The sequence below is a fragment of the Salmo salar genome, chromosome 23, assembly GCF_965601325.2.
Source record: "Salmo salar chromosome 23, fSalSal1, whole genome shotgun sequence".
Lineage (NCBI taxonomy): Eukaryota > Metazoa > Chordata > Actinopteri > Salmoniformes > Salmonidae > Salmo > Salmo salar.
The window spans coordinates 53,962,298-53,986,412 of record NC_138313.1 but is presented as its reverse complement, the minus strand read 5'-3'; the positions used below and the strand labels follow the sequence as shown (position 1 = coordinate 53,986,412).

Below are 24,115 nucleotides of genomic sequence, written 5' to 3'. Positions count from 1 at the left end.
ACAGCTCAAATAAGCAAAGGGAAATGAAAGTCTACCATTGCTTTAAGACATGAAGGTCAGTCAATCCGGACATTGTCAAGAACTTTGAAAGTTTCTTCAGTCACAAAGAAAATCGCTATGATGAAACTGGCTCTCATGAGGACGTTCACAGGAAAGGAATCAAATCAAATCAAAATCAAATCAAATCAAATGTATTTATATAGCCCTTCTTACATCAGCTGATATCTCAAAGTGCTGTACAGAAACCCAGCCTAAAACCCCAAACAGCAAGCAATGCAGGTGTTGAAGCACGGTGGCTAGGAAAAACTCCCTAGAAAGGCCAAAACCTAGGAAGAAACCTAGAGAGGACCCAGGCTATGAGGGGTGGCCAGTCCTCTTCTGGCTGTGCCGGGTGGAGATTATAACAGAACATGGCCAAGATGTTCAAATGTTCATAAATGACCAGCATGGTCAAATAATAATAATCATAGTAGTTGTCGAGGATGCAACAAGTCGGCAACACAAGAGTAAGTGTCAGTTGGCTTTTTCATAGCCGATCTTTGAGAGTATCTCTACCGCTCCTGCTGTCTCTAGAGAGTTGAAAACAGCAGGTCTGGGACAGGTAGCACGTCCGGTGAATAGGTCAGTGTTCCAGCAGGTCTGGGACAGGTAGCACGTCCGGTGAACAGGTCAGGGTTCCATAGCTGCAGGCAGAACAGTTGGAACTGGAGCAGCAGCACGGCCAGGTGAACTGGGGACAGCAAGGAGCCATCAAGCCAGGTAGTCCTGAGGCATGGTCCTAGGGCTCAGGTCCTCCGAGAGAGAGAAAGAAGGAAAGAAAGAGAAAGAGAGAATTAGAGAGAGCATATTTAAATTCACACAGGACACCGGAAAAGACAAGAGAAATACTCCAGATGTGACAGACTGACCCTAGCCCCCCGACACATAAACTACTGCAGCATAAATACTGGAGGAGGAAAAGAAGACCCAGAGTTACCTCTGCTGCAGAGGATAAGTTCATTAGAGTTACCAGCCTCAGAAATTGAAGCCCAAATGAATGGTTCACAGAGTTCAAGTAACAGACACATCTCAACATCAACTGTTCAGAGGAGACTGCATGAATCAGGCCTTCATGGTTGAATTTCTGCAAAGATACCACTACTAAAGGACACCAATAAGAAGAAGACTTGCTTGGGCCAAGAAACACGATCAATGAACACTAGACCAGTGGACATTTGAAATGTGGTCTGATGAATCCAAATTGGAGATTTTTGGTTCCAACCGCCGCGTCTTTGTGAGACGCGGTGTGGGTGAACGGATGATCTCTGCATGTGAATTTCCCACCGTGAAGCATGGAGGAGGAGGCGTTATGGTGTGGGGGTGCTTTGCTGGTGACATTGTCTGTGATTTATTTAGAATTCAAGGCACACTTAACCAGCATGGCTACCACAGCATTCTGCAGCGATACGCCATCTCATCTGGTTTTGGCTTAGTGGGACTTTCCATTTTGTTTTTACACAGGACAATGACCCAACACACTTCCAGGCTGTGTAAGGGCAATATTACCAGGAAGGAGAGTGATGGAGTGCTGCATTAGATGAAGTGGCCTCCACAATCCCCCGACCTCAACCAAATTGAGATGGTTTGGAATGAGTCGGACCGCAGAGTGAAGGAAAAGCAGCCAACAAGTGCTCAGCATATGTGGGAACTCCTTCAAGACTGTTGGAAAAGCATTCCAGATAAAGCTGGTTGAGAGAATGTCAAGCGTGTGCAAAGCTGTCATCAAGGCAAAGGGTGGCTATTTGAAGAATCTCAATATAAAATATATTTTGATTTGTTTAACACTTTTTTGGTTACTACATGATGACATTTGTGTTATTTGATAGTTGTGATGTCTTCACTATTATTCAACAATTTAGAAAATAGTAAAAAATGTAATTCTCTGGATTGACTGACCTTCATGTCTCAATGTCTGACCTTCATGTCTTAAAGTAATGATGGACTGTCGCTTCTCTTTGCTTATTTGAGCTGTTCTTGCCATGATATGGACATGGTCTTTTACCAAATAGGGCTATCTTCTGTATACCACCCCTACCTTGTCACAACACAACTGATTGGCTCAAACGCATTAAGAAGGAAAGAAATTCCACAAATTAACAAGGCACACCTGTTAATGGAAATGCATTCCAGGTGACTACCTCATGAAGCTGGTTGAGAGAATGCCAAGAGTGTGCAAAGCTGTCATCAAGGCAAAGAGTGGCTACTCTGAATAATTTAAAATATAAAATGTTTTTTGATTTGTTTAACTTAACACTTTTTTGATCGCTACATGGTTCCATGTGTGTTATTTCATAGTTTTGAGTAAGTGTGTCCAAACTTTAGACTGGTACTGTAGGTATATATGGTGTGTGTATTGTGTGTTAGTGTACAGGTGTGTGTTAGTGTACATACAGGTGTGTGTTAGTGTACAGGTGTGTGTTAGTGTACAGGTGTGTGTTAGTGTACAGGTGTGTGTTAGCATACAGGTGTGTGTTGTGTGTTAGTATTCAGGTGTGTGTTGTGTGTTAGTATTCAGGTGTGTATTGTGAAAGGTTGGTATACAAAATAATATTTACTCACAAAGACAGCTTAGCTCCATTAATGTGTGTTTGTTTGTGATGACATTATGTATTCCATTATTTGCAGCTGGGTGGAGTGAGGTATGGTGACGCAGAGGAGGGAGAGAAGGACAAGATGCTCTCACAGGTACAACTGATGGACAGAGAGAGGGAGGGAGGGAGGGAGGGAGGGAGGGAGGGAGGGAGGGAGGGAGGGGGGAATGGAGGGAGGGAGGGAAGGAAGGGGAATGGAAGGAGAGAGGGAGGGCGGGAGGAATGGAAGGAGCGAGAGAGGGAAGGAGGAATGGAAGGAGAGAAGGAGGGAGGGAGGGAGGGAGGGAGAGAGAGGAAGGGAGGGAAAGAGAAGCGGTGGGAGGGGAGGAGAGAGGAAGGCAAGGAGAGGGAAGGAGAGGGGGAGGGAAGGAAGGAAGGACAGAGGGGGGAAGGAGGGGGAAGGAGAGGGAAGGAGAGAGAGGGAGGGAGGGAAAGAGAAGCGGTGGGAGGGGAGGAGAGAGGAAGGCAAGGAGAGGGAAGGAGAGGGAAGGAAGGAGGTAGGGAAGGAAGGAAGGACAGAGGGGGGAAGGAGGGGGAAGGAGATGGGGAGGGAGGGAAAGAGAAGTGGTGGGAGGGGAGGAGGGAGGGAAAGAGAAGTGGTGGGAGGGGAGGAGGGAGGGAGGGAGGGAGGGAGGGAGGGAGGGAGGGAGGGAGGGAGGGAGGGAGGGAGGGAGGGAGGGAGGGAGGGAGGGAGGGAGGGAGGGAGGGAGGGAAAGAGAAGTGGTGGGAGGGGAGGAGGGAGGGAAAGAGAAGTGGTGGGAGGGGAGGAGGGAGGGAGGGAGGGAGGGAGGGAGGGAGGGAGGGAGGGAGGGAGGGAGGGAGGGAGGGAGGGAGGGAGGGAGGGAAAGAGAAGTGGTGGGAGGGGAGGAGGGAGGGAAAGAAGTGGTGGACAGAGGGAGGCAAGGAGAAAGACAGAGGGAGGCAAGGAGAAGGAAGGAGAGGGGGAGGGAGGGAAGGACAGAGGGGGGAAGGAGAGGGAAGGAGAGGGGGAGGGAAGGAAGGAAGGAAGGACAGAGGGGGGAAGGAGAGGGGGAGGGAGGGAGGGAAGGAAAGAGGGAGGGAAGGAGAGGGGGAGGGAGGGAAGGGAGGGAGGGAAAGAGAGAAGTGGTGGAAGGGGAGAGAGGGAAGGAAAGAAGGGGAGGGAGGGGGGAGAGAAGTGGTGGGAGGGAGCGAGGGAGGGAGCGAGGGAAGGAGAGAAGGAGGGAGGGAAAGAGGGAGGGAGTGAAGGAGAGAGAGGGAGGGAGGGAAAGCAAGAAGTGCTGGGAGGGAAGGAGAGAGGGAGACAGGGAAAGAAAGAAGTGGTGGGAGGGAGGGAGGGAGGGAGAGAAGTGCTGGGAGGGAGGGAGGGAGGGAGGGAGGGAGGGAGGGAGGGAGGGAGGGAGGGAGGGAGGGAGGGAGGGAGGGAGGGAGGGAGGGGTGAGAGGGAGGGAGGGAGAAAAGTGGTGGGAAGAGGGAGGGAGGGAGGGAGGGAGGGAGGGAGGGAGGGAGGGAGGGAGGGAGGGAGGGAGGGAGGGAGGGAAGTTGTGGAAGGGGTGAGAGGGAGGGAGGGAGAAAAGTGGTGGGAAGAGGGAGGGAGGGAGGGAGGGAGGGAGGGAGGGAGGGAGGGAGGGAGGGAGGGAGGGAGGGAGGGGAGGAGAGAGGGAGGGAGGGACAGAGAGAAGTTGTGGAAGGGGTGAGAGGGAGGGAGGGAAGAGAGAGGGAGGAGTTCCATTGAATTTGTTAAACAAAGCATGCTGAAGAGCTCCTACTGTTTTGTTATAGATCAAGCTAACAGAGCTAGCATTGTTTTTATCTGAAGGATGCTAACAGAGCTTCCATTGTTTTTATCTGAAGGATGCTAACAGAGCTAGAATTGTTTTGAACTGAAGGATGCTAACAAAGCTTCCATTGTTTTGAACTGAAGGATGCTAACAGAGCTTCCATTGTTTTTATCTGAAGGATGCTAACAAAGCTTCCATTGTTTTGAACTGAAGGATGCTAACAAAGCTTCCATTGTTTTGAACTGAAGGATGCTAACAGAGCTTCCATAGTTTTGAACTGAAGGATGCTAACAAAGGTTCCATTGTTTTGAACTGACGGATGCTAATGCTAAGGCTTAACTGCAGTTTAGTAAATAAACCTGTGTGTGTGTGTGTGTGTGTGTGTGTGTGTGTGTGTGTGTGTGTGTGTGTGTGTGTGTGTGTGTGTGTGTGTGTGTGTGTGTGTGTGTGTGTGTGTGTGTGTGTGAGCGAGCGCGCGTGCGCGAACCCCTGCTCTGGTTGGTTTAGCCTAAAGCTGCTTACCTTCAGCAGATTACCTCAGATTATATATATAGAGAGAAGGTAGACGAGCTAGAGAGATGTTGAGGCTTTCTGTAAACAGGTACATGATTTCCCTGTCAGTATGAGTCTATCCATAACCCTGTCGGTATGAGTCTATCCATAACCCTGTGAGTATGAGTCTATCCATAACCCTGTCGGTATGAGTCTATCCATAACCCTGTCGGTATGAGTCTATCCATAACCCTGAAGGTATGAGTCTATCCATAACCCTGTCAGTATGAGTCTATCCATAACCCTGTAGGTATGAGTCTATCCATAACCCTGAAGGTATGAGTCTATCCATAACCCTGTCGGTATGAGTCTATCCATAACCCTGTGAGTATGAGTCTATCCATAACCCTGTGAGTATGAGTCTATCCATAACCCTGTCGGTATGAGTCTATCCATAACCCTGTAGGTATGAGTCTATCCATAACCCTGTCGGTATGAGTCTATCCATAACCCTGAAGGTATGAGTCTATCCATAACCCTGTCAGTATGAGTCTATCCATAACCCTGTAGGTATGAGTCTATCCATAACCCTGAAGGTATGAGTCTATCCATAACCCTGTCGGTATGAGTCTATCCATAACCCTGTCGGTATGAGTCTATCCATAACCCTGTCGGTATGAGTCTATCCATAACCCTGTCAGTATGAGTCTATCCATAACCCTGTCAGTATGAGTCTATCCATAACCCTGTCAGTATGAGTCTATCCATAACCCTGTCAGTATGAGTCTATCCATAACCCTGTCAGTATGAGTCTATCCATAACCCTGTCAGTATGAGTCTATCCATAACCCTGTCAGTATGAGTCTATCCATAACCCTGTAGGTATGAGTCTATCCATAACCCTGTCAGTATGAGTCTATCCATAACCCTGTCAGTATGAGTCTATCCATAACCCTGTCGGTATGAGTCTATCCATAACCCTGTCAGTATGAGTCTATCCATAACCCTGTCAGTATGAGTCTATCCATAACCCTGTGAGTATGAGTCTATCCATAACCCTGTCGGTATGAGTCTATCCATAACCCTGTGAGTATGAGTCTATCCATAACCCTGTGAGTATGAGTCTATCCATAACCCTGTCGGTATGAGTCTATCCATAACCCTGTAGGTATGAGTCTATCCATAACCCTGTCGGTATGAGTCTATCCATAACCCTGAAGGTATGAGTCTATCCATAACCCTGTCAGTATGAGTCTATCCATAACCCTGTAGGTATGAGTCTATCCATAACCCTGAAGGTATGAGTCTATCCATAACCCTGTCGGTATGAGTCTATCCATAACCCTGTCGGTATGAGTCTATCCATAACCCTGTAGGTATGAGTCTATCCATAACCCTGTCAGTATGAGTCTATCCATAACCCTGTAGGTATGAGTCTATCTATAACCCTGTCAGTATGAGTCTATCCATAACCCTGTCGGTATGAGTCTATCCATAACCCTGTCAGTATGAGTCTATCCATTACCCTGTCAGTATGAGTCTATCCATAACCCTGAAGGTATGAGTCTATCCATAACCCTGTAGGTATGAGTCTATCCATAACCCTGTCAGTATGAGTCTATCCATAACCCTGAAGGTATGAGTCTATCCATAACCCTGTCGGTATGAGTCTATCCATAACCCTGTGAGTATGAGTCTATCCATAACCCTGTAGGTATGAGTCTATCCATAACCCTGTCAGTATGAGTCTATCCATAACCCTGTAGGTATGAGTCTATCCATAACCCTGTCAGTATGAGTCTATCCATAACCCTGTCGGTATGAGTCCTACCATAACCCTGTAGGTATGAGTCTATCCATTGCCCTGTAGGTATGAGTCCTACCATAACCCTGTAGGTATGAGTCTATCCATTACCCTGTAGGTATGAGTCTATCCATAACCCTGTCAGTATGAGTCTATCCATAACCCTGTAGGTATGAGTCTATCCATAACCCTGTCGGTATGAGTCCATCCATAACCCTGTGAGTATGAGTCTATCCATAACCCTGTAGGTATGAGTCTATCCATAACCCTGTAGGTATGAGTCTATCCATAACCCTGTCAGTATGAGTCTATCCATAACCCTGTCGGTATGAGTCTATCCATAACCCTGTCGGTATGAGTCTATCCATAACCCTGAAGGTATGAGTCTATCCATAACCCTGTCGGTATGAGTCTATCCATAACCCTGTGAGTATGAGTCTATCCATAACCCTGTAGGTATGAGTCTATCCATAACCCTGTCAGTATGAGTCTATCCATAACCCTGTAGGTATGAGTCTATCCATAACCCTGTAGGTATGAGTCTATCCATAACCCTGTCAGTATGAGTCTAACCCTGTCAGTATGAGTCTATCCATAACCCTGTCGGTATGAGTCTATCCATAACCCTGTCAGTATGAGTCTATCCATAACCCTGTCGGTATGAGTCTATCCATAACCCTGTCGGTATGAGTCTATCCATAACCCTGTCAGTATGAGTCTATCCATAACCCTGTAGGTATGAGTCTATCCATTACCCTGTAGATATGAGTCTATCCATAACCCTGTAGGTATGAGTCTATCCATAACCCTGTCGGTATGAGTCTATCCATAACCCTGTCAGTATGAGTCTATCCATAACCCTGAAGGTATGAGTCTATCCATAACCCTGTCGGTATGAGTCTATCCATAACCCTGTGAGTATGAGTCTATCCATAACCCTGTAGGTATGAGTCTATCCATAACCCTGTCAGTATGAGTCTATCCATAACCCTGTAGGTATGATTCTATCCATAACCCTGTCAGTATGAGTCTATCCATAACCCTGTCGGTATGAGTCCTACCATAACCCTGTAGGTATGAGTCTATCCATTGCCCTGTAGGTATGAGTCTATCCATAACCCTGTCAGTATGAGTCTATCCATAACCCTGTAGGTATGAGTCTATCCATAACCCTGTCAGTATGAGTCTATCCATAACCCTGAAGGTATGAGTCTATCCATAACCCTGTCGGTATGAGTCTATCCATAACCCTGTGAGTATGAGTCTATCCATAACCCTGTAGGTATGAGTCTATCCATAACCCTGTCAGTATGAGTCTATCCATAACCCTGTAGGTATGAGTCTATCCATAACCCTGTAGGTATGAGTCTAACCATAACCCTGTCAGTATGAGTCTATCCATAACCCTGTAGGTATGAGTCTATCCATAACCCTGTAGGTATGAGTCTATCCATAACCCTGTCAGTATGAGTCTATCCATAACCCTGTGAGTATGAGTCTATCCATAACCCTATAGGTATGAGTCTATCCATAACCCTATAGGTATGAGTCTATCCATAACCCTATAGGTATGAGTCTATCCATAACCCTGTCGGTATGAGTCTATCCATAACCCTGTCGGTATGAGTCTATCCATAACCCTGTCAGTATGAGTCTATCCATAACCCTGAAGGTATGAGTCTATCCATAACCCTGTCGGTATGAGTCTATCCATAACCCTGTGAGTATGAGTCTATCCATAACCCTGTAGGTATGAGTCTATCCATAACCCTGTCAGTATGAGTCTATCCATAACCCTGTAGGTATGAGTCTATCCATAACCCTGTCTGTATGAGTCTATCCATAACCCTGTAGGTATGAGTCTATCCATAACCCTGTAGGTATGAGTCTATCCATAACCCTGTGGGTATGAGTCTATCCATAACCCTGTCAGTATGAGTCTATCCATAACCCTGTCAGTATGAGTCTATCCATAACCCTGTCAGTATGAGTCTATCCATAACCCTGTCAGTATGAGTCTATCCATAACCCTGTCAGTATGAGTCTATCCATAACCCTGTCAGTATGAGTCTATCCATAACCCTGTAGGTATGAGTCTATCCATAACCCTGTAGGTATGAGTCTATCCATTACCCTGTCGGTATGAGTCTATCCATAACCCTTTCAGTATGAGTCTATCCATAACCCTGTCAGTATGAGTCTATCCATAACCCTGTAGGTATGAGTCTATCCATAACCCTGTCACTATGCCATCTTGTTTCAGAGCTGGTCATGGGTGCACCTCAGCCACGCTCAAGGTCCTAAACGATATCATAACCGCCATCCATAAAAGATATTACTGTGCAGCTGTCTTCATCGACCTGGCCAAGGCTTTCGACTCTGTCAATCACTGTATTCTTATCAGCAGACTCAACAGCCTTGGTTTCTCAAATGACTGCCTCGCCTGGTTCACCAACTACTTCTCAGATAGAGTTCAGTATGTCAAATCGGAGGGCCTGTTGTCTGGACCTCTGGCAGTCTCTATGGGGGTACCACAGGGTTCAATTCTCGGGCCGACTCTTTTCTCTGTATACATCAATGATGTCGCTCTTGCTGCTGTTATTCTCTGATCCACTTCTACGCAGACGACACCATTCTGTATACTTCTGGCTCTTCTTTGGACACTGTGCTAACAAACCTCCAGACGAGCTTCAATGCCATACAACACTCCTTCAGTGGCCTCCAACTGCTCTTAAATGCAAGTAAAACTAAATGCAAGCTCTTCAACCAATCGCTGCCCGCACCCTCCCACCCGTCCAGCATCACCACTCTGGACGGTTCTGACTTAGAATATGTGGACAACTACAAATACCTAGCTATCTGGTTAGACTGTAAAAGCTCCTTCCAGACTGACATTAAGCACCTCCAATCCAAAATTAAATCTAGAATCGGCTTCCTATTTCGCAACAAAGCCTCCTTCACTCACGCCGTCAAACATACCCTCGTAAAACTGACTATCCTACCGATTCCTGACTTTGGCGATGTCATTTACAAAATCGCCTCCAACACTCTACTCAGCAAACTGGACGTAGTCTATCACAGTACCATCCGTTTTGTCACCAAAGCCCCATATACTACCCACCACTGCGACCTGTATGTTCTTGTTGGTTGGCCCTCGCTTCATACTCGTCGCCAAACCCACTGGCTACAGGTTATCTACAAGTCTCTGCTAGGTAAAGCCCCGCCTTATCTCAGCTCACTGGTCACCATAGTGCACCCACCCGTAGCACGCGCTCCAGCAGGTATATTTCACTGGTCATCCCCAAAGCCAACTCCTCCTTTGGCCGCCTTTCCTTCCAGTTCTCTGCTGCCAATGACTGGAACGAACTGCAATAATCACTGAAGCTGGAGACTCATATCTCCCTCACTAGCTTTAAGCACCAGCTGTAGGTGCAGCTAACCGATCATTGCACCTGGACACAGCCCATCTGTAAATAGCCCATCCAACTACCTAATCCCCATATTGTTATTAACACCCCAGTATCTCTACTTGCACACCATCATCTGCACATCTATCACTCCAATGTTAATGCTTCATTGTAATTATTTCGCCACTCTGGCCTATTTATTGCCTTATCTCCCTAATCTTACTAAATTTGCACACAGTGTATATAGATTTTTCTATTGTATTATTGACTGTATGTTTGTTAATCCCATGTGTAACTCTGTGTTGTTGTTTTTGTCGCACTGCTTTGCTTTATCTTGGCCAAGTCACAGTTGTAAATGAGAACTTGTTCTCAACTGGCCTACCTGGTTAAATAAAGGTGAAATAAAAAATGTAATAAATAAAAATCTTCCACCCACCTTGCACTCTTTAAATATCCTTCTTCCTTGTCAGTGAAGGGCTGTTAAGTTAAAACCAAGATGTCCATATAATACTTATGAATGGCAGTTTTTTCTTGAAACTGCAAATACAATGATAGATTCATGCAATGCTTTACTATAAAGGAGATCTTTCCACCCCTACTCTTGCACACAGTGGTCTGCGAACCCACAACCTTCTGTGTTGCCATGCTCACAGGACGAAGAACAGTTTCTAAAAATGCACCCTGATTACTGTGATCTAGCTGTATTCACCATGGTTACTGGGATTTAGCTGTATTCACCATGGTTACTGTGATCTAGCTGTATTCACCATGGTTACTGTGATCTAGCTGTGTTCACCATGGTTACTGTGATCTAGCTGTATTCACCATGGTTACTGGGATTTAGCTGTGTTCACCATGGTTACTGTGATCTAGCTGTATTCACCATGGTTACTGGGATTTAGCTGTATTCACCATGGTTACTGTGATCTAGCTGTATTCACCATGGTTACTGTGATCTAGCTGTGTTCACCATGGTTACTGTGATCTAGCTGTATTCACCATGGTTACTGGGATTTAGCTGTGTTCACCATGGTTACTGTGATCTAGCTGTATTCACCATGGTTACTGTGATCTAGCTGTGTTCACCATGGTTACTGTGATCTAGCTGTGTTCACCATGGTTACTGGGATTTAGCTGTGTTCACCGTGGTTACTGGGATTTAGCTTTAATAACCATGGTTACTGTGATCTAGCTATGTTCACCATGGTTACTGGGATTTAGCTGTGTTCACCGTGGTTACTGGGATTTATCTTTAATAACCATGGTTACTGTGATCTAGCTTTAATAACCATGGTTACTGTGATCTAGCTGTATTCACCATGGTTACTGTGATCTAGCTGTATTCACCATGGTTACTGTGATCTAGCTGTATTCACCATGGTTACTGTGATCTAGCTGTATTCACCATGGTTACTGTGATCTAGCTGTATTCACCATGGTTACTGTGATCTAGCTGTATTCACCATGGTTACTGTGATCTAGCTGTATTCACCATGGTTACTGTGATCTAGCTGTATTCACCGTGGTAGTTATGGTAATCTAAACGTTTTCACAATGGTTACTGTGATCTAGATGTGTTCACCATGGTTACTGTGATCTAGCTGTATTAACAATAGTAGTTGCTAAATGTGTGTGTGTGTGTGTGTGTGTGTGTGTGTGTGTGTGTGTGTGTGTGTGTGTGTGTGTGTGTGTGTGTGTGTGTGTGTGTGTGGCATTCCTCTGGCAGAGGGAGCAAGAGTCATTGACCTTGGAGGATCGGTTGCCAGGATACATGATCAACGTGTCAGTCATTCTAATGATGGTACTGTCACTACCACACTTCCTGTTTTACCCCTATCCATCACTCTATCCTTCTATCCTTCTATACCTCTAATTACCCCTATCCATCACTCTATCCTTCTATCCTTCAATACCTCTAATTACCCCTATCCATCACTCTATCCTTCTATCCTTCTATACCTCTAATTACCCCTATCCATCACTCTATCCTTCTATCCTTCTATACCTCTAATTACCCCTATCCATCACTCTATCCTTCTATCCTTCTATACCTCTAATTATAACTATCCTTCTATACCTCTAAATATCACTATCCTTTATACTCCCATCTAGCACTATCCTTCTATACCTCTAAATATCACTATCACTCTATACCTCTAATTATAACTATCCTTCTATTCCTCTAAATATCACTATCACTCTATACCTCTAATTATAACTATCCTCTATACCTCCAATTATAACTATCCTAAGAACACTACACACAATATGGGTTGAAATAACCCAGCGCAAACCAGTCTAGTGTGCACATACACGAAACAACAAACAATTCCTCACACAGACATGGGGGGAACAGAGGGTTATATACACGTCAAATACTGGGGGAATTGAAACCAGGTGTGTAGGAAAACAAGACAAGATAAATGGAAAAAATGAAAGGTGGATCGGCGATGGCTAGAAAACCGATGAAGTCGACCGCCGAACGCCGCCCGAACAAGGAGAGGGACCGACTTCAGCTGAAGTCATGACACTATCACTCTATACCTCTAATTATAACTATCATTCTATACCTCCAATTATAACTATCCTTCTATTCCTATAATTATAACTATCACTCTATACCTCTAATTATAACTATCACTCTATACCTCTAAATATCACTATCCTTCTATACCTCTAATTATAACTATCACTCTATACCTCTAAATATCACTATCACTCTATACCTCTAATTATAACTATCCTTCTATACCTCTAAATATCACTATCCCTCTATACCCCCATCTAGCACTACCCTTCTATACCTCTACCTAGCACTCTATCCATCTCTACCTAGCACTCTATCCTTCTATTCCTCTAATTATAACTATCACTCTATACCTCTAATTATAACTATCACTCTATACCTCTAATTATAACTATCACTCTATACCTCTAATTATAACTATCCTTCTATACCTCCAATTATAACTATCCTTCTATTCCTCTAATTATAACTATCACTCTATACCTCTAATTATAACTATCACTCTATACCTCTAAATATCACTATCCTTCTATACCTCTAAATATCACTATCCTTCTATACCTCGAATTATCACTATCCTTCTATACCTCTAATTATAACTATCCTTCTATACCTCTAATTATAACTATCCTTCTATACCTCTAAATATCACTATCCCTCTATACCCCCATCTAGCACTACCCTTCTATACCTCTACCTAGCACTCTATCCATCTCTACCTAGCACTCTATCCTTCTATACCTCTACCTAGCACTCTATCCTTCTATACCTCTACCTAGCACTCTATCCTTCTATACCTCTACCTAGCACTCTGTCCATCTATACCTCCATCTGGTACTCTATCCTTCTATACCTTCATCTAGCACTCTGTCCATCTATACCTTCATCTAGCACTCTGTCCATCTATACCTCTAAGTATCAATTTATACCTCCATTTATAATCACTCTCTTTTTATACATCTATCAATCTATCCTTCTACACCTCATCACTCAATACATGTATATATCACTCTATTCCTCTAAATATTCCTCTTCCCTTCTATACCTCTATCTAGCACTCTATCCTTCTATACCTCAATTAATACCTATATCTTTCAACCTATCTTTCTATATCTCTATCCCTCTCTTTCCTTTTGTACTTCTATCTTTGATACGTCAATCCCTCTATCCTTCTATACCTCTAATTATCCTGCTATACCTCAATCTATCACTCCATACCTCTACCGCTATTTACTTTTATTCCACTAATTACCATTCTATTCTTCTATACCGCTAATATCACTCTATATATCCCCATCCTTCTATACTTCTATCACTAGTAGTTACAAACAGCAAAGGTTCTAAACGCTGGCCCAATATATTGTATAATGTCTTTATATATTTAAACATTTTCTTGTGCATTTTGCTATTTGCCTCATGACTCCTGGGGGCTTTGTTGACTACAAACATTCTTTACCAATCCGTGGGACAGACTGTTTGTTCCCACACTCAGGACTCTGACTCTCTATTGGTTAAACAGACTTTTGGCCTCCCATTCTATTCTAACCACCTCTCGCTGGCTTTGTGTTCATGTTACCTGATGAAATTGCTGTACAAAATGATCTTGTTACCATTTAATGCACATTCAGATGTCATAAATCAGCAGTGCAGAACTCTCCCTGTCCTCTGCCGGGCCCTGATTGTATTACTGTTGATGATATCTGGAAATGTGCATGTACACCCTGGCCCACCTACTGTTGCTAGCCCCTTTTCTGACTGGTGCTCTGATATCACTGATTTCTGCTCTCGTAAAAGCCTGGGTTTTCTGCACGTTAACACTAGAAGCGTATTACCTAAATTGGATCAATTGAAGGTGTGGGTTCACAGCTCCAATTCAGATGTGTTGGTCATTACTGTAACGTTTGACGTTGTGGGTGTGGAGTCAGGCGCAGGAAACAAGAGCGTTTACTATAGTGCTTTAATAAATGCACCATCAAAGAGAGTATACACCCAAAAATACAACAGGGTGTAATCAAAATACAAAGACCCAAAACACGTTCCACTTACACAACACACAGTGAAAGAAAGAAATAAGCCCGCACACAGAACAGGTGGGGAAACGGGCTTAAATACCCAACTAATCACTAATGGAACACAGGTGCAACAAATAAAGACAAAACCAACAGAAAAGGAAAAAGGGATCGGTGGCAGCTAGTAGGCCGGTGACGACGACCGCCGAGCGCCACCCAAACAGGGAGAGGAGTCACCCTCGGCAGGAGTCGTGACAGTACCCCCCCCCGACTCCCGCAGCGCGCCGACACCGGCCTCGGGGACGATCAGGAGGGCGAGGCGCAGGGCGATGCGGGTGGAGGCGATGGAAATCCCTCAACAGTGCTGGATCCAGTATGTCCCCCACTGGCACCCAGCACCTCTCCTCCGGACCGTACCCCTCCCAGTCCACGAGGTACTGCAGGCCCCTCACCCGGCGTCCTGAGTCCAGAATGGAACGTACTGTATACGCCGGGGACCCCTCGATGTCCAGAGGGGGCGGAGGGACCTCCGGCACCTCACCGTCTTGTAAGGGACCAGCTACCACCGGCCTGAGGAGAGACACATGAAACGAGGGGTTAATACGATAATAAGAAGGGAGTTTTAATCTGTAACACACGTCGTTTATTCTCCTCAGGACTTTGAAGGGCCCTACACGCTGCGGACCCAGCTTCCGGCAGGGCAGGCGAAGGGGCAGGTTTCGGGTCGAGAGCCAGAGCCTGTCCCCTGGTTGGAATACGGGGGCCTCACTGGGGTGGCGGTCAGCGCTCCTCTTCTGCCGTCCCCCTGCTTGTTTAAGGGCCTCCTGGACAGCCCTCCAGGTCTCCTTGGAGCGCTGCACCCAATCCTCCACCGCAGGAGCCTCGGTCTGGCTCTGATGCCACGGTGCCAGGACCGGCTGGTAACCTAACACACACCTGGTCTATACGAAATAGTGAACTGGAACCGGGTGAAGAACATGGCCCACCGTGCCTGACGCGGGTTCAGTCTCCTAGCTGCCCGGATATACTCCACGTTCCGGTGGTCAGTCCAGATGAGAAAAGGGTGTCTAGCCCCCTCAAGCCAGTGTCTCCACACGGTCAGAGCCCTGACCACAGCCAACAGCTCCCGGTCCCCCACATCATAGTTGCGCTCCGCCGGACTGAGCTTCCTAGAAAAGAAAGCACAGGGGCAGAGTTTCGGTGGCGTACCCGAGCACTGAGATAGCACGGCACCCACCCCAGCCTCGGACGCGTCCACCTCCACTATGAATGGTAAGGAGGGGTCCGGGTGAGCCAACACAGGCGCATCAGTGAACAGTGCCTTCAACTGGGTGAAAGCTCTGTCCGCCTCTGTCGACCATCGCAAACGCACCGGCCCCCCCTTCAGCAGTGAGGTAATGGGAGCCGCTACTTGGCCAAAACCCCAGATAAAACTCCGGTAGTAATTGGCAAACCCTAAGAACCGCTGCACCTCCTTCACCGTGGCTGGAGTCGGCCAATTACGCACGGCCTTAACGCGGTCACACTCCATCACCACCCCCGAGGTGGAAATGCGATAACCCAGGAAGGAGACGGCTCGTTTGGAGAACTCACACTTCTCAGCCTTGACGTATAGGTCATGCTCCAGCAATCTCACATTTACATTTACATTTAAGTCATTTAGCAGACGCTCTTATCCAGAGCAACTTACAAATTGGTGCATTCAACTTATGATATCCAGTGGAACAACCACTTTACAATAGTGCATCTAAATCTTTTAGGGGGGGGGGATTAGAAGGATTACTTCATCCTATCCCAGGTATTCCTTAACTTCTCTAGGACCAGTGGGACGATTTCGTCCCACCTACGTAACAGCCAGTGAAATCCCGTGGCGCGTTATTCAAATACCTTAGAAATGCTATTACTTCAATTTCTCAAACATATGACTATTTTACACCATTTTAAAGACAAGACTCTCATTAATCTAACCACACTGTCCGATTTCAAAAAGGCTTTACAACGAAAGCAAAACATTAGATTATGTCAGCAGAGTACCCAGCCAGAAATAATCAGACACCCATTTTTCAAGCTAGCATATAATGTCACAAAAACCCAGAAGACAGCTAAATGCAGCACTAACCTTTGATGATCTTCATCAGATGACAACCCTAGGACATTATGTTATACAATACATGCATGTTTTGTTCAATCAAGTTCATATTTATATAAAAAAACCAGCTTTTTACATTAGCATGAGACGTTCAGAACTAGCATACCCCCCGCAAACTTCCGGTGAATTTACTAAAAATGTACTAAATTACTCATGATAAACGTTCACAAAAAGCATAACAATTATTTTAAGAATTATAGATACAGAACTCCTCTATGCACTCGATATGTCCGATTTTAAAATAGCTTTTCGGTGAAAGCACATTTTGCAATATTCTAAGTAGATAGCCCGGCATCACAGGGCTAGCTATTTAGACACCCAGCAAGTTTAGCACTCACCAAAGTCAGATTTACTATAAGAAAAATGTTATTACCTTTGCTGTTCTTCGTCAGAATGCACTCCCAGGACTTCTACTTCAATAACAAATGTTGGTTTGGTCCCAAATAATCCATTGTTATATCCAAATAGCGGCGTTTTGTTCGTGCGTTCAAGACACTATCCGAAAGGGTAAATAAGGGTGACGAGCATGGCGCATTTCGTGACCAAAAAAATCTAAATATTCCATTACCGTACTTCGAAGCATGTCAACCGCTGTTTAAAATCAATTTTTATGCCATTTTTCTCGTAAAAAAGCGATAATATTCCGACCGGGAATCTGCGTTTAGGTAAAAAGATGAAAGAAAATAAAGCACGGGGTCGACTCGTGCACGCGCCTAAGCCCATTGTCCTCTGATCGGCCACTTGCCAAAAGCGATAATGTGTTTCAGCCTGGGGCTGCCTCGATATCATTCAGCTTTTTCCCGGGGTCTGAGAGCCTATGGGAGCCATAGGAAGTGTCACGTTACAGCAAAGATCCTCAGTCTTCAATAAACAGAGACAAGAAGAACAAGATCTTGTCAGAGAGGGCACTTCCTGTAAGGAATCTGCTCAGGTTTTGGCCTGCCATATGGGTTCTGTTATACTCACAGACACCATTCAAACAGTTTTAGAAACTTTAGGGTGTTTTCTATCCAAAGCCAATAATTATATGCATATTCTAGTTAATGGGCAGGAGTAGTAACCAGATTAAATCGGGTACGTTTTTTATCCGGCCGTGTCAATACTGCCCCCTACCCCCAACAGGTTAAAGAGCACCATGCGCACCAGGGACACATGCTCGGCGCGGGTGGCGGAGTAAATCAGGATATCGTCGATATACACTATCACGCCCTGCCCATGCATGTCCCTGAGAATCTCGTCCACAAAGGATTGAAAGACGGCTGGAGCATTCTTCAACCCATACGGCATGACGAGGTACTCATAGTGGCCCGATGTGGTTCTACATGTGGTTTTCCACTCGTCTCCCCCCGAATACGCACCAGATTATACGCGCTCCTGAGATCCAGTTTCGTGAAAAAACGCACTCCGTGAAATGATTCCACCGCCGTAGCGATGAGAGGTAGTGGGTAACTGAACCCCACTGTAATGGAATTGAGACCTCTATAATCAATGCACGGACGCAGACCTCCCCCCTTTTTTCTTCACGAAAAAGAACCCCGAGGAGACGGGTGAGATGGAGGGCCGAATGTACCCCTGTCTCAGAGATTCCGGGACATATGTCTCCATAGCCAACGTCTCCTCCTGGGACAATGGGTACACGTGACTCCTGGGAAGTACAGCGTTTACCTGGAGGTTTATCGCACAATCCCCCTGTCGATGAGGTGGTAATTTAGTCGCCTTCTGAGAGCCAAATCGGCATATCGGGGGGAATGCGCACAGTGGAAACCTGGTCTGGACTCTCCACCGACGTGGCACCGATGGAAACTCCCAGACACCTACCTGAACACTCCTCTGACCACCCCTGGAGAACCCCCTGTTTCCACAAAATCTTGGGATTGTGACTGGCCAGCCAAGGCACCCCCAGCACCACTGGAAACGCAGGTGAATCGATAAGGAAGAAACTCATTTGCTCCTTATGATTCCCCTGCGTTACCATGTCCAGTAGCACCGTGGACTCCCTGACCAGCCCTGACCCTAATGGTCGGCTATCTAAGGAGTGCACGGGGAAGGGGGAATCTAACGGCACCAGTTGAACTCCCAGCTTGAGGGCGAGTCCGCGATCCATAAAGTTCCCCACTGCGCCTGAATCGACTAGCGCCTTATGCTGGGAACAGAGGGTTCTGGGTGAGTGCTGACTCACCTGGGGTGAACGAGGAGTGTTCTGCCTGCCCTCTCGACTCCCAGAGGGACCCCCCCAGCACCGGTCGACCGTGTGTCCTCGGCGACCACAATTGGTGCAGGAGGAGCGCCCTCCTCCGGTTCCCTTAGATGCGGCCCCTCCTAGCTCCATGGGAATGGGCACGGGAGGGCTAGGAGGTGGAACTGACAGGACCCTTTCTGAACGCCCGCGGGCAGCCAGCAGATTGTCCAGTCGGATTGACATGTCAATCAGTTCATCCAGGGAGAGTGTAGTGTCCCGACACGCTAGCTCCCTGCGGACGTCCTCCCGGAGGCTGCACCGGTAATGATCTATTAGGGCCCTGTCGTTCCACCCGGCCCCCGCAGCCAAAGTCCGGAACTCCAGAGCGAAGTCTTGCGCGCTCCTCGTCTCCTGCCTGAAATGAAACAGTCGCTCACCCGCCGCCCGGCCTTCTGGAGGGTGATCGAATATGGCCCGGAAACGGCGGGTGAACTCAGGGTAGTTCTCTCTCGCTGAGTTGGGGCTATTCCAGACAGCGTTGGCCCATTCCAACGCTCGCCCCGTCAAGCATGAGACGAGGAGGCTCACACTCTCCTCTCCCGAGGGAGTCGGCCTCACGGTAGCCAGGTATAAGTCAATCTGAAGCAGAAACCCCTGGCACCCTGCTGCTGCTCCATCGTACTCCCTCGGGAGCGCAAGACGTAGTGCGCCAGAACCAGACGTAGGAGGGAGCGGAGTAGGTGAACTCATCTGGTGAGTCGGAGGTGAAGAGAGGAGACCACTCCTCTCCCATCGGTCCATCCTCTCCATCATTTGGTCCATCGCTGACCCGATTCGATGGAGTACGGTGGTGTGGTGGAGGACCCGTTCCTCCATAGAGGGTAGAGGGGTGGCGGCTGCTCCTGCTGACTCCATACTTAGGTGGTGCGGGCTTCTGTAACGTTTGACGTTGTGGGTGTGGAGTCAGGCGCAGGAAACAAGAGCGTTTACTATAGTGCTTTAATAAATGCACCATCAAAGAGAGTATACACCCAAAAATACAACAGGGTGTAATCAAAATACAAAGACCCAAAACACGTTCCACTTACACAACACACAGTGAAAGAAAGAAATAAGCCCGCACACAGAACAGGTGGGGAAACGGGCTTAAATACCCAACTAATCACTAATGGAACACAGGTGCAACAAATAAAGACAAAACCAACAGAAAAGGAAAAAGGGATCGGTGGCAGCTAGTAGGCCGGTGACGACGACCGCCGAGCACCACCCGAACAGGGAGAGGAGTCACCCTCGGCAGGAGTCGTGACAATTACTGAGATGTGGTTAAGGAAGAGTGTTTTGAATACTGATGTTAACCTTTCTGGGTATAACCTTTTTCAGCAAGACAGATATTCCAAAGGTGGGGGAGTGGCAATCTTTACCAAGGATCACCTTCAGTGCTCGGTTGTCTCCACCAAGTCTGTCCCCAAACAATTTGATTTGCTGGTTTTAAGCATTAAACTTTCAAATAGCTCTTTGTTGACTGTTGCTGGGTGTTATCGTCCTCCATCACCACCGGCCTGTACCCTACCTGCCCTAAGCTCTCTCCTGGCCTCTTACACTAAATCTGAATTTGTCCTGCTAGGTGACCTAAACTGGGACATGCTTAAACCACCTGACCAAGTCCTAAAGCAATGGGACTCCCTAAATCTTTATCAGATTATTACCAATCCCAAAAGGTATGACTCCAAACACCCAGAAAAGGCTACTCTCCTTGATGTTATCCTCACAAATAATCCTGATAGGTATCAGTCTGGTGTTTCTGTAATGACCTTAGTGATCACTGTTTTACAGCCTGTGTTCGTAATGGCTGCTCAGTGAAACGACCTGTCCTGATTTGTCATGGACACTTGCTAAAAAAATTGAATGAGCAAGCCTTCATTCTTGAACTGGCCTCTGTAAAATGGTATATAATCAGCTTGATCCCCTCTGTCGAGACACTTGGACCTTTTTTGATATTTTCAGTGGTATTGTTGACAAACACGCCTCCATAAAGACATTTTGAATTAAAAACAGGTTTAGCCTCTGGTTCGACCGTGATCTTGCAGAGTTACTCCACCTCAAGAATTGCATTTGGCAAAAGGCTCGGCACACGCTTACTCAGACTGACTGGCTCTCGTTCGGGCAAATGTGAAGTAAGTGCACTCAGGCTTTCCGGAAGGTCAAAGTTAGTTACTTAAAGGAGTATTTCTCTCTCTGTGGGTCTAACAGTTAAAGACCTGGAGAATAAACCCTCCTCCTCACAGCTGCCCATGTCCCTTAATGTTGACGATGTGGTTGTTACTGACAAGAAGCACATGGCTGAGCTCTTTAATCAGGATTCCTATTTGACTCAGCCATGCCTCCTTGCCCGTCAAACATTTTCTCATCTCCCACCCCTTGTAATGTGACTATCCCCGATGTTTCTCCCTCTTTTTCCCCTGCCCCGCTACAAAGTTTCTCCCTGCAGGCCGTCACTGAGTCAGAGGTGCTAGTGGAGCTCCTGAAACTTGCTGCCCCTATAATCACCAAGCCTATCTCTGACCTTTTTAACCTGTCTCTCCTTTCTGGGGAGGTTCCCATTGCTTGGAAGGCAGCCACGGTTCATCCTTTATTGAAAGGGGAGATCAAGCTGATCCTAACTGTTATAGGCCTATTTCTATTTTGCCCTGTTTATCAAACGTGTTGGAAAAACTTGTCAATAATCAACTGACTGGCTTTCTTGATGTCTATAGTATTCTCTCGGGTTTGCAATCTGGTTTCCGCTCAGGTTATGGATGTGTCACTGCAACCTTAAAGGTCCTCAATGATGTCACCATTGCCCTAGATTCTAAGCAATGTTGTGCAGCTATTTTTACTGACTTGGCCAAAGCTTTTGATACGGTAGACCATTCCATTCTTGTTGGCCGGTTAAGGAGTATTGGTGTCTCTGAGGGGTCTTTGGCCTGGTTTGCTAACCACTTCTCTCAAAGAGTGCAGTGAATAAAGTCAGAAAATCTGCTGTCTCAGCCACTGCCTGTCACCAAGGGAGTACCCCAAGGCTCAGTCCTAGGCCCCACGCTCTTCTCAATTTACATCAACAACACAGCTCAGGCAGTAGGAAGCTCTCTCATCCATTTATATGCAGATGATACAGTCTTATACTCAGCTGGCCCCTCCCCGGATTCTGTGTTAAATGCTCTACAACAAAGCTTTCTTAGTGTCCAACAAGCTTTCTCTACCCTTAACCTTGTTCTGAACACCTCCAAAACAAAGGTCATGTGGTTTGGTAAGAAGAATGCCCCACTCCCCACAGGTGTGATTACTACCTCTGAGGGTTTAGAGTTTTGACATAGTCACCTCATACAAGTACTTGGGAGTATGGCTAGACATTACACTGTCCTCCTCTCAGCACATATCAAAGCTGCAGGCTTAAGTTAAATCTAGACTTGGTTTCCTCAATTGTAATCACTCCTCTTTCACAACAGCTGCCAAACTAACCCTGATTCAGATGACCATCCTTCCCATGCTAAATTACGGAGACATAATTTATAGATCGGCAGGTAAGTGTGCTCTCAAGCGACTAGATGTTCTTTACCATTCGGCCATCAGATTTGCCACCAATGCTCCTTATAGGACACATCACTGCACTCTGTACTCCTCTGTAAACTGGTCATCTCTGTATACCCGTCTCAAGACCCACTGGTTGATGCTTATTTATTAAACCCTCTTAAGCCTCACTTCCCCCTATCTGAGATATCTACTGCAGCCCTCATCCTCCACATACAACACCCGTTCTGCCAGTCACATTCTGTTAAAGGTCCCCAAAGCAGACACATCCCTGGGTCGTTCCTCTTTTCAGTTCGCTGCAGCTAGCGACTGGAACAAACTGCAACAAACACTCAAACTGGACAGTTTTGTCTCAATCTCTTCATTGAAAGACTCAAAGACTCAATCATGGATTTTTGTGGTACTTTCTGGTTTACATTTCCCATGAATACCACAGGACTACCACTGGACAATCACAGAGTACCACAGGACATTTGCTAATACAAGTTAGTAACGATGGCTAGCTATCTAACATTGCTAATACAGACAAGTAACGATAGCTAGCTAGCTATTAATGTAAATAAAAGCTAGTAACGATAGCTAGATAGCTAACAATGCTAATACAAGTTAGTAATGATGAGATGGCGCCGAAGAGGATGGCTGACATTTTACATGCCCGTAACGAATTGTGCAATTTTGTTCGTTTTTTTTGCGTTGTTTGTAAAAAATAAATAAAAAAAATCTTATTTTGTACATAATGTTGCTGCTACCGTCTCTTATGACCGAAAATAACTTCTGGACATCAGAACTGGGGTTACTCACCACGAACTGGAAGAAGCCTTTTCCTTTAAAGAGTCAGACGAGAAAGATATACTGCTCTCCCGGGAACAGGCCCAGATCCCTGTCATTTGCGTGAAGAAAAGAGGATGCAGATTGGGCATTTTGAGAATCCGTAGGTGAGCGAGTAAACTCTGACTGCCGTCAATTCTACTTGCAAACCTGCAATCATTGGAAAATAAAATCCTACCAACGGGATATTAAGAACTGTAATATCTTATGTTTCACACGTGGCTGAACGACGACACGGATAATATGGAGCTGGTGGGATTTTCCATGCACCGGCAGAACAGAGAAGCTCTGGTAAGACGAGGAGGGTGTGTCTTTTTGTCAATAACAGCTGATGCGCAACGTATAATATTAATATTGCCTGAGGTAGAGTAACTTATGATCAGCTGTAGACCACACTATCTACCAAGAGTTCTCATCTATATTATTCCTAGCCGTCTATTTACCACCACAGACCGATGCTGGCACTAAGACAGCACTCAACCAGCTCTATAAGGCCATAAGCAAACAAGAAAATGTTCACCCAGAAGTGGCGCTCCTAGTGGCCGGGAACTATAATGCAGGCAAACTTAAATCAGTTTTATCACATTTTTACCAGCATGTCACATGTGCAACCAGAGGAATAAAACTCTTGACCACCTTTACTCCACACACAGAGATGAGTACAAAGCTCTCGCCCGCCCTCCCTTTGGCAAATCTGACCATAATTCTATCCTCCTGATTCCTGCTTACAAGCAAAAACTAAAGCAGAATGTACCAGTGACTC

The 24,115-nt window shown here is 46.1% G+C and overlaps 1 protein-coding gene across 1 annotated transcript in view; it reads left to right on the top strand.

Annotated features, from left to right (window-relative positions):
• LOC106584860 (anoctamin-2) overlaps window positions 1–24,115 on the top strand; it is a 128,833-nt gene that overhangs the window by 68,674 nt on the left and 36,044 nt on the right. Inside the window, exons 13-14 of the mRNA XM_082968267.1 lie at window positions 2,665–2,724; window positions 11,820–11,894. Of these exons, the coding sequence (XP_082824393.1) occupies window positions 2,665–2,724; window positions 11,820–11,894 (135 nt within the window). The remainder of the gene's footprint in view (window positions 1–2,664; window positions 2,725–11,819; window positions 11,895–24,115) is intronic.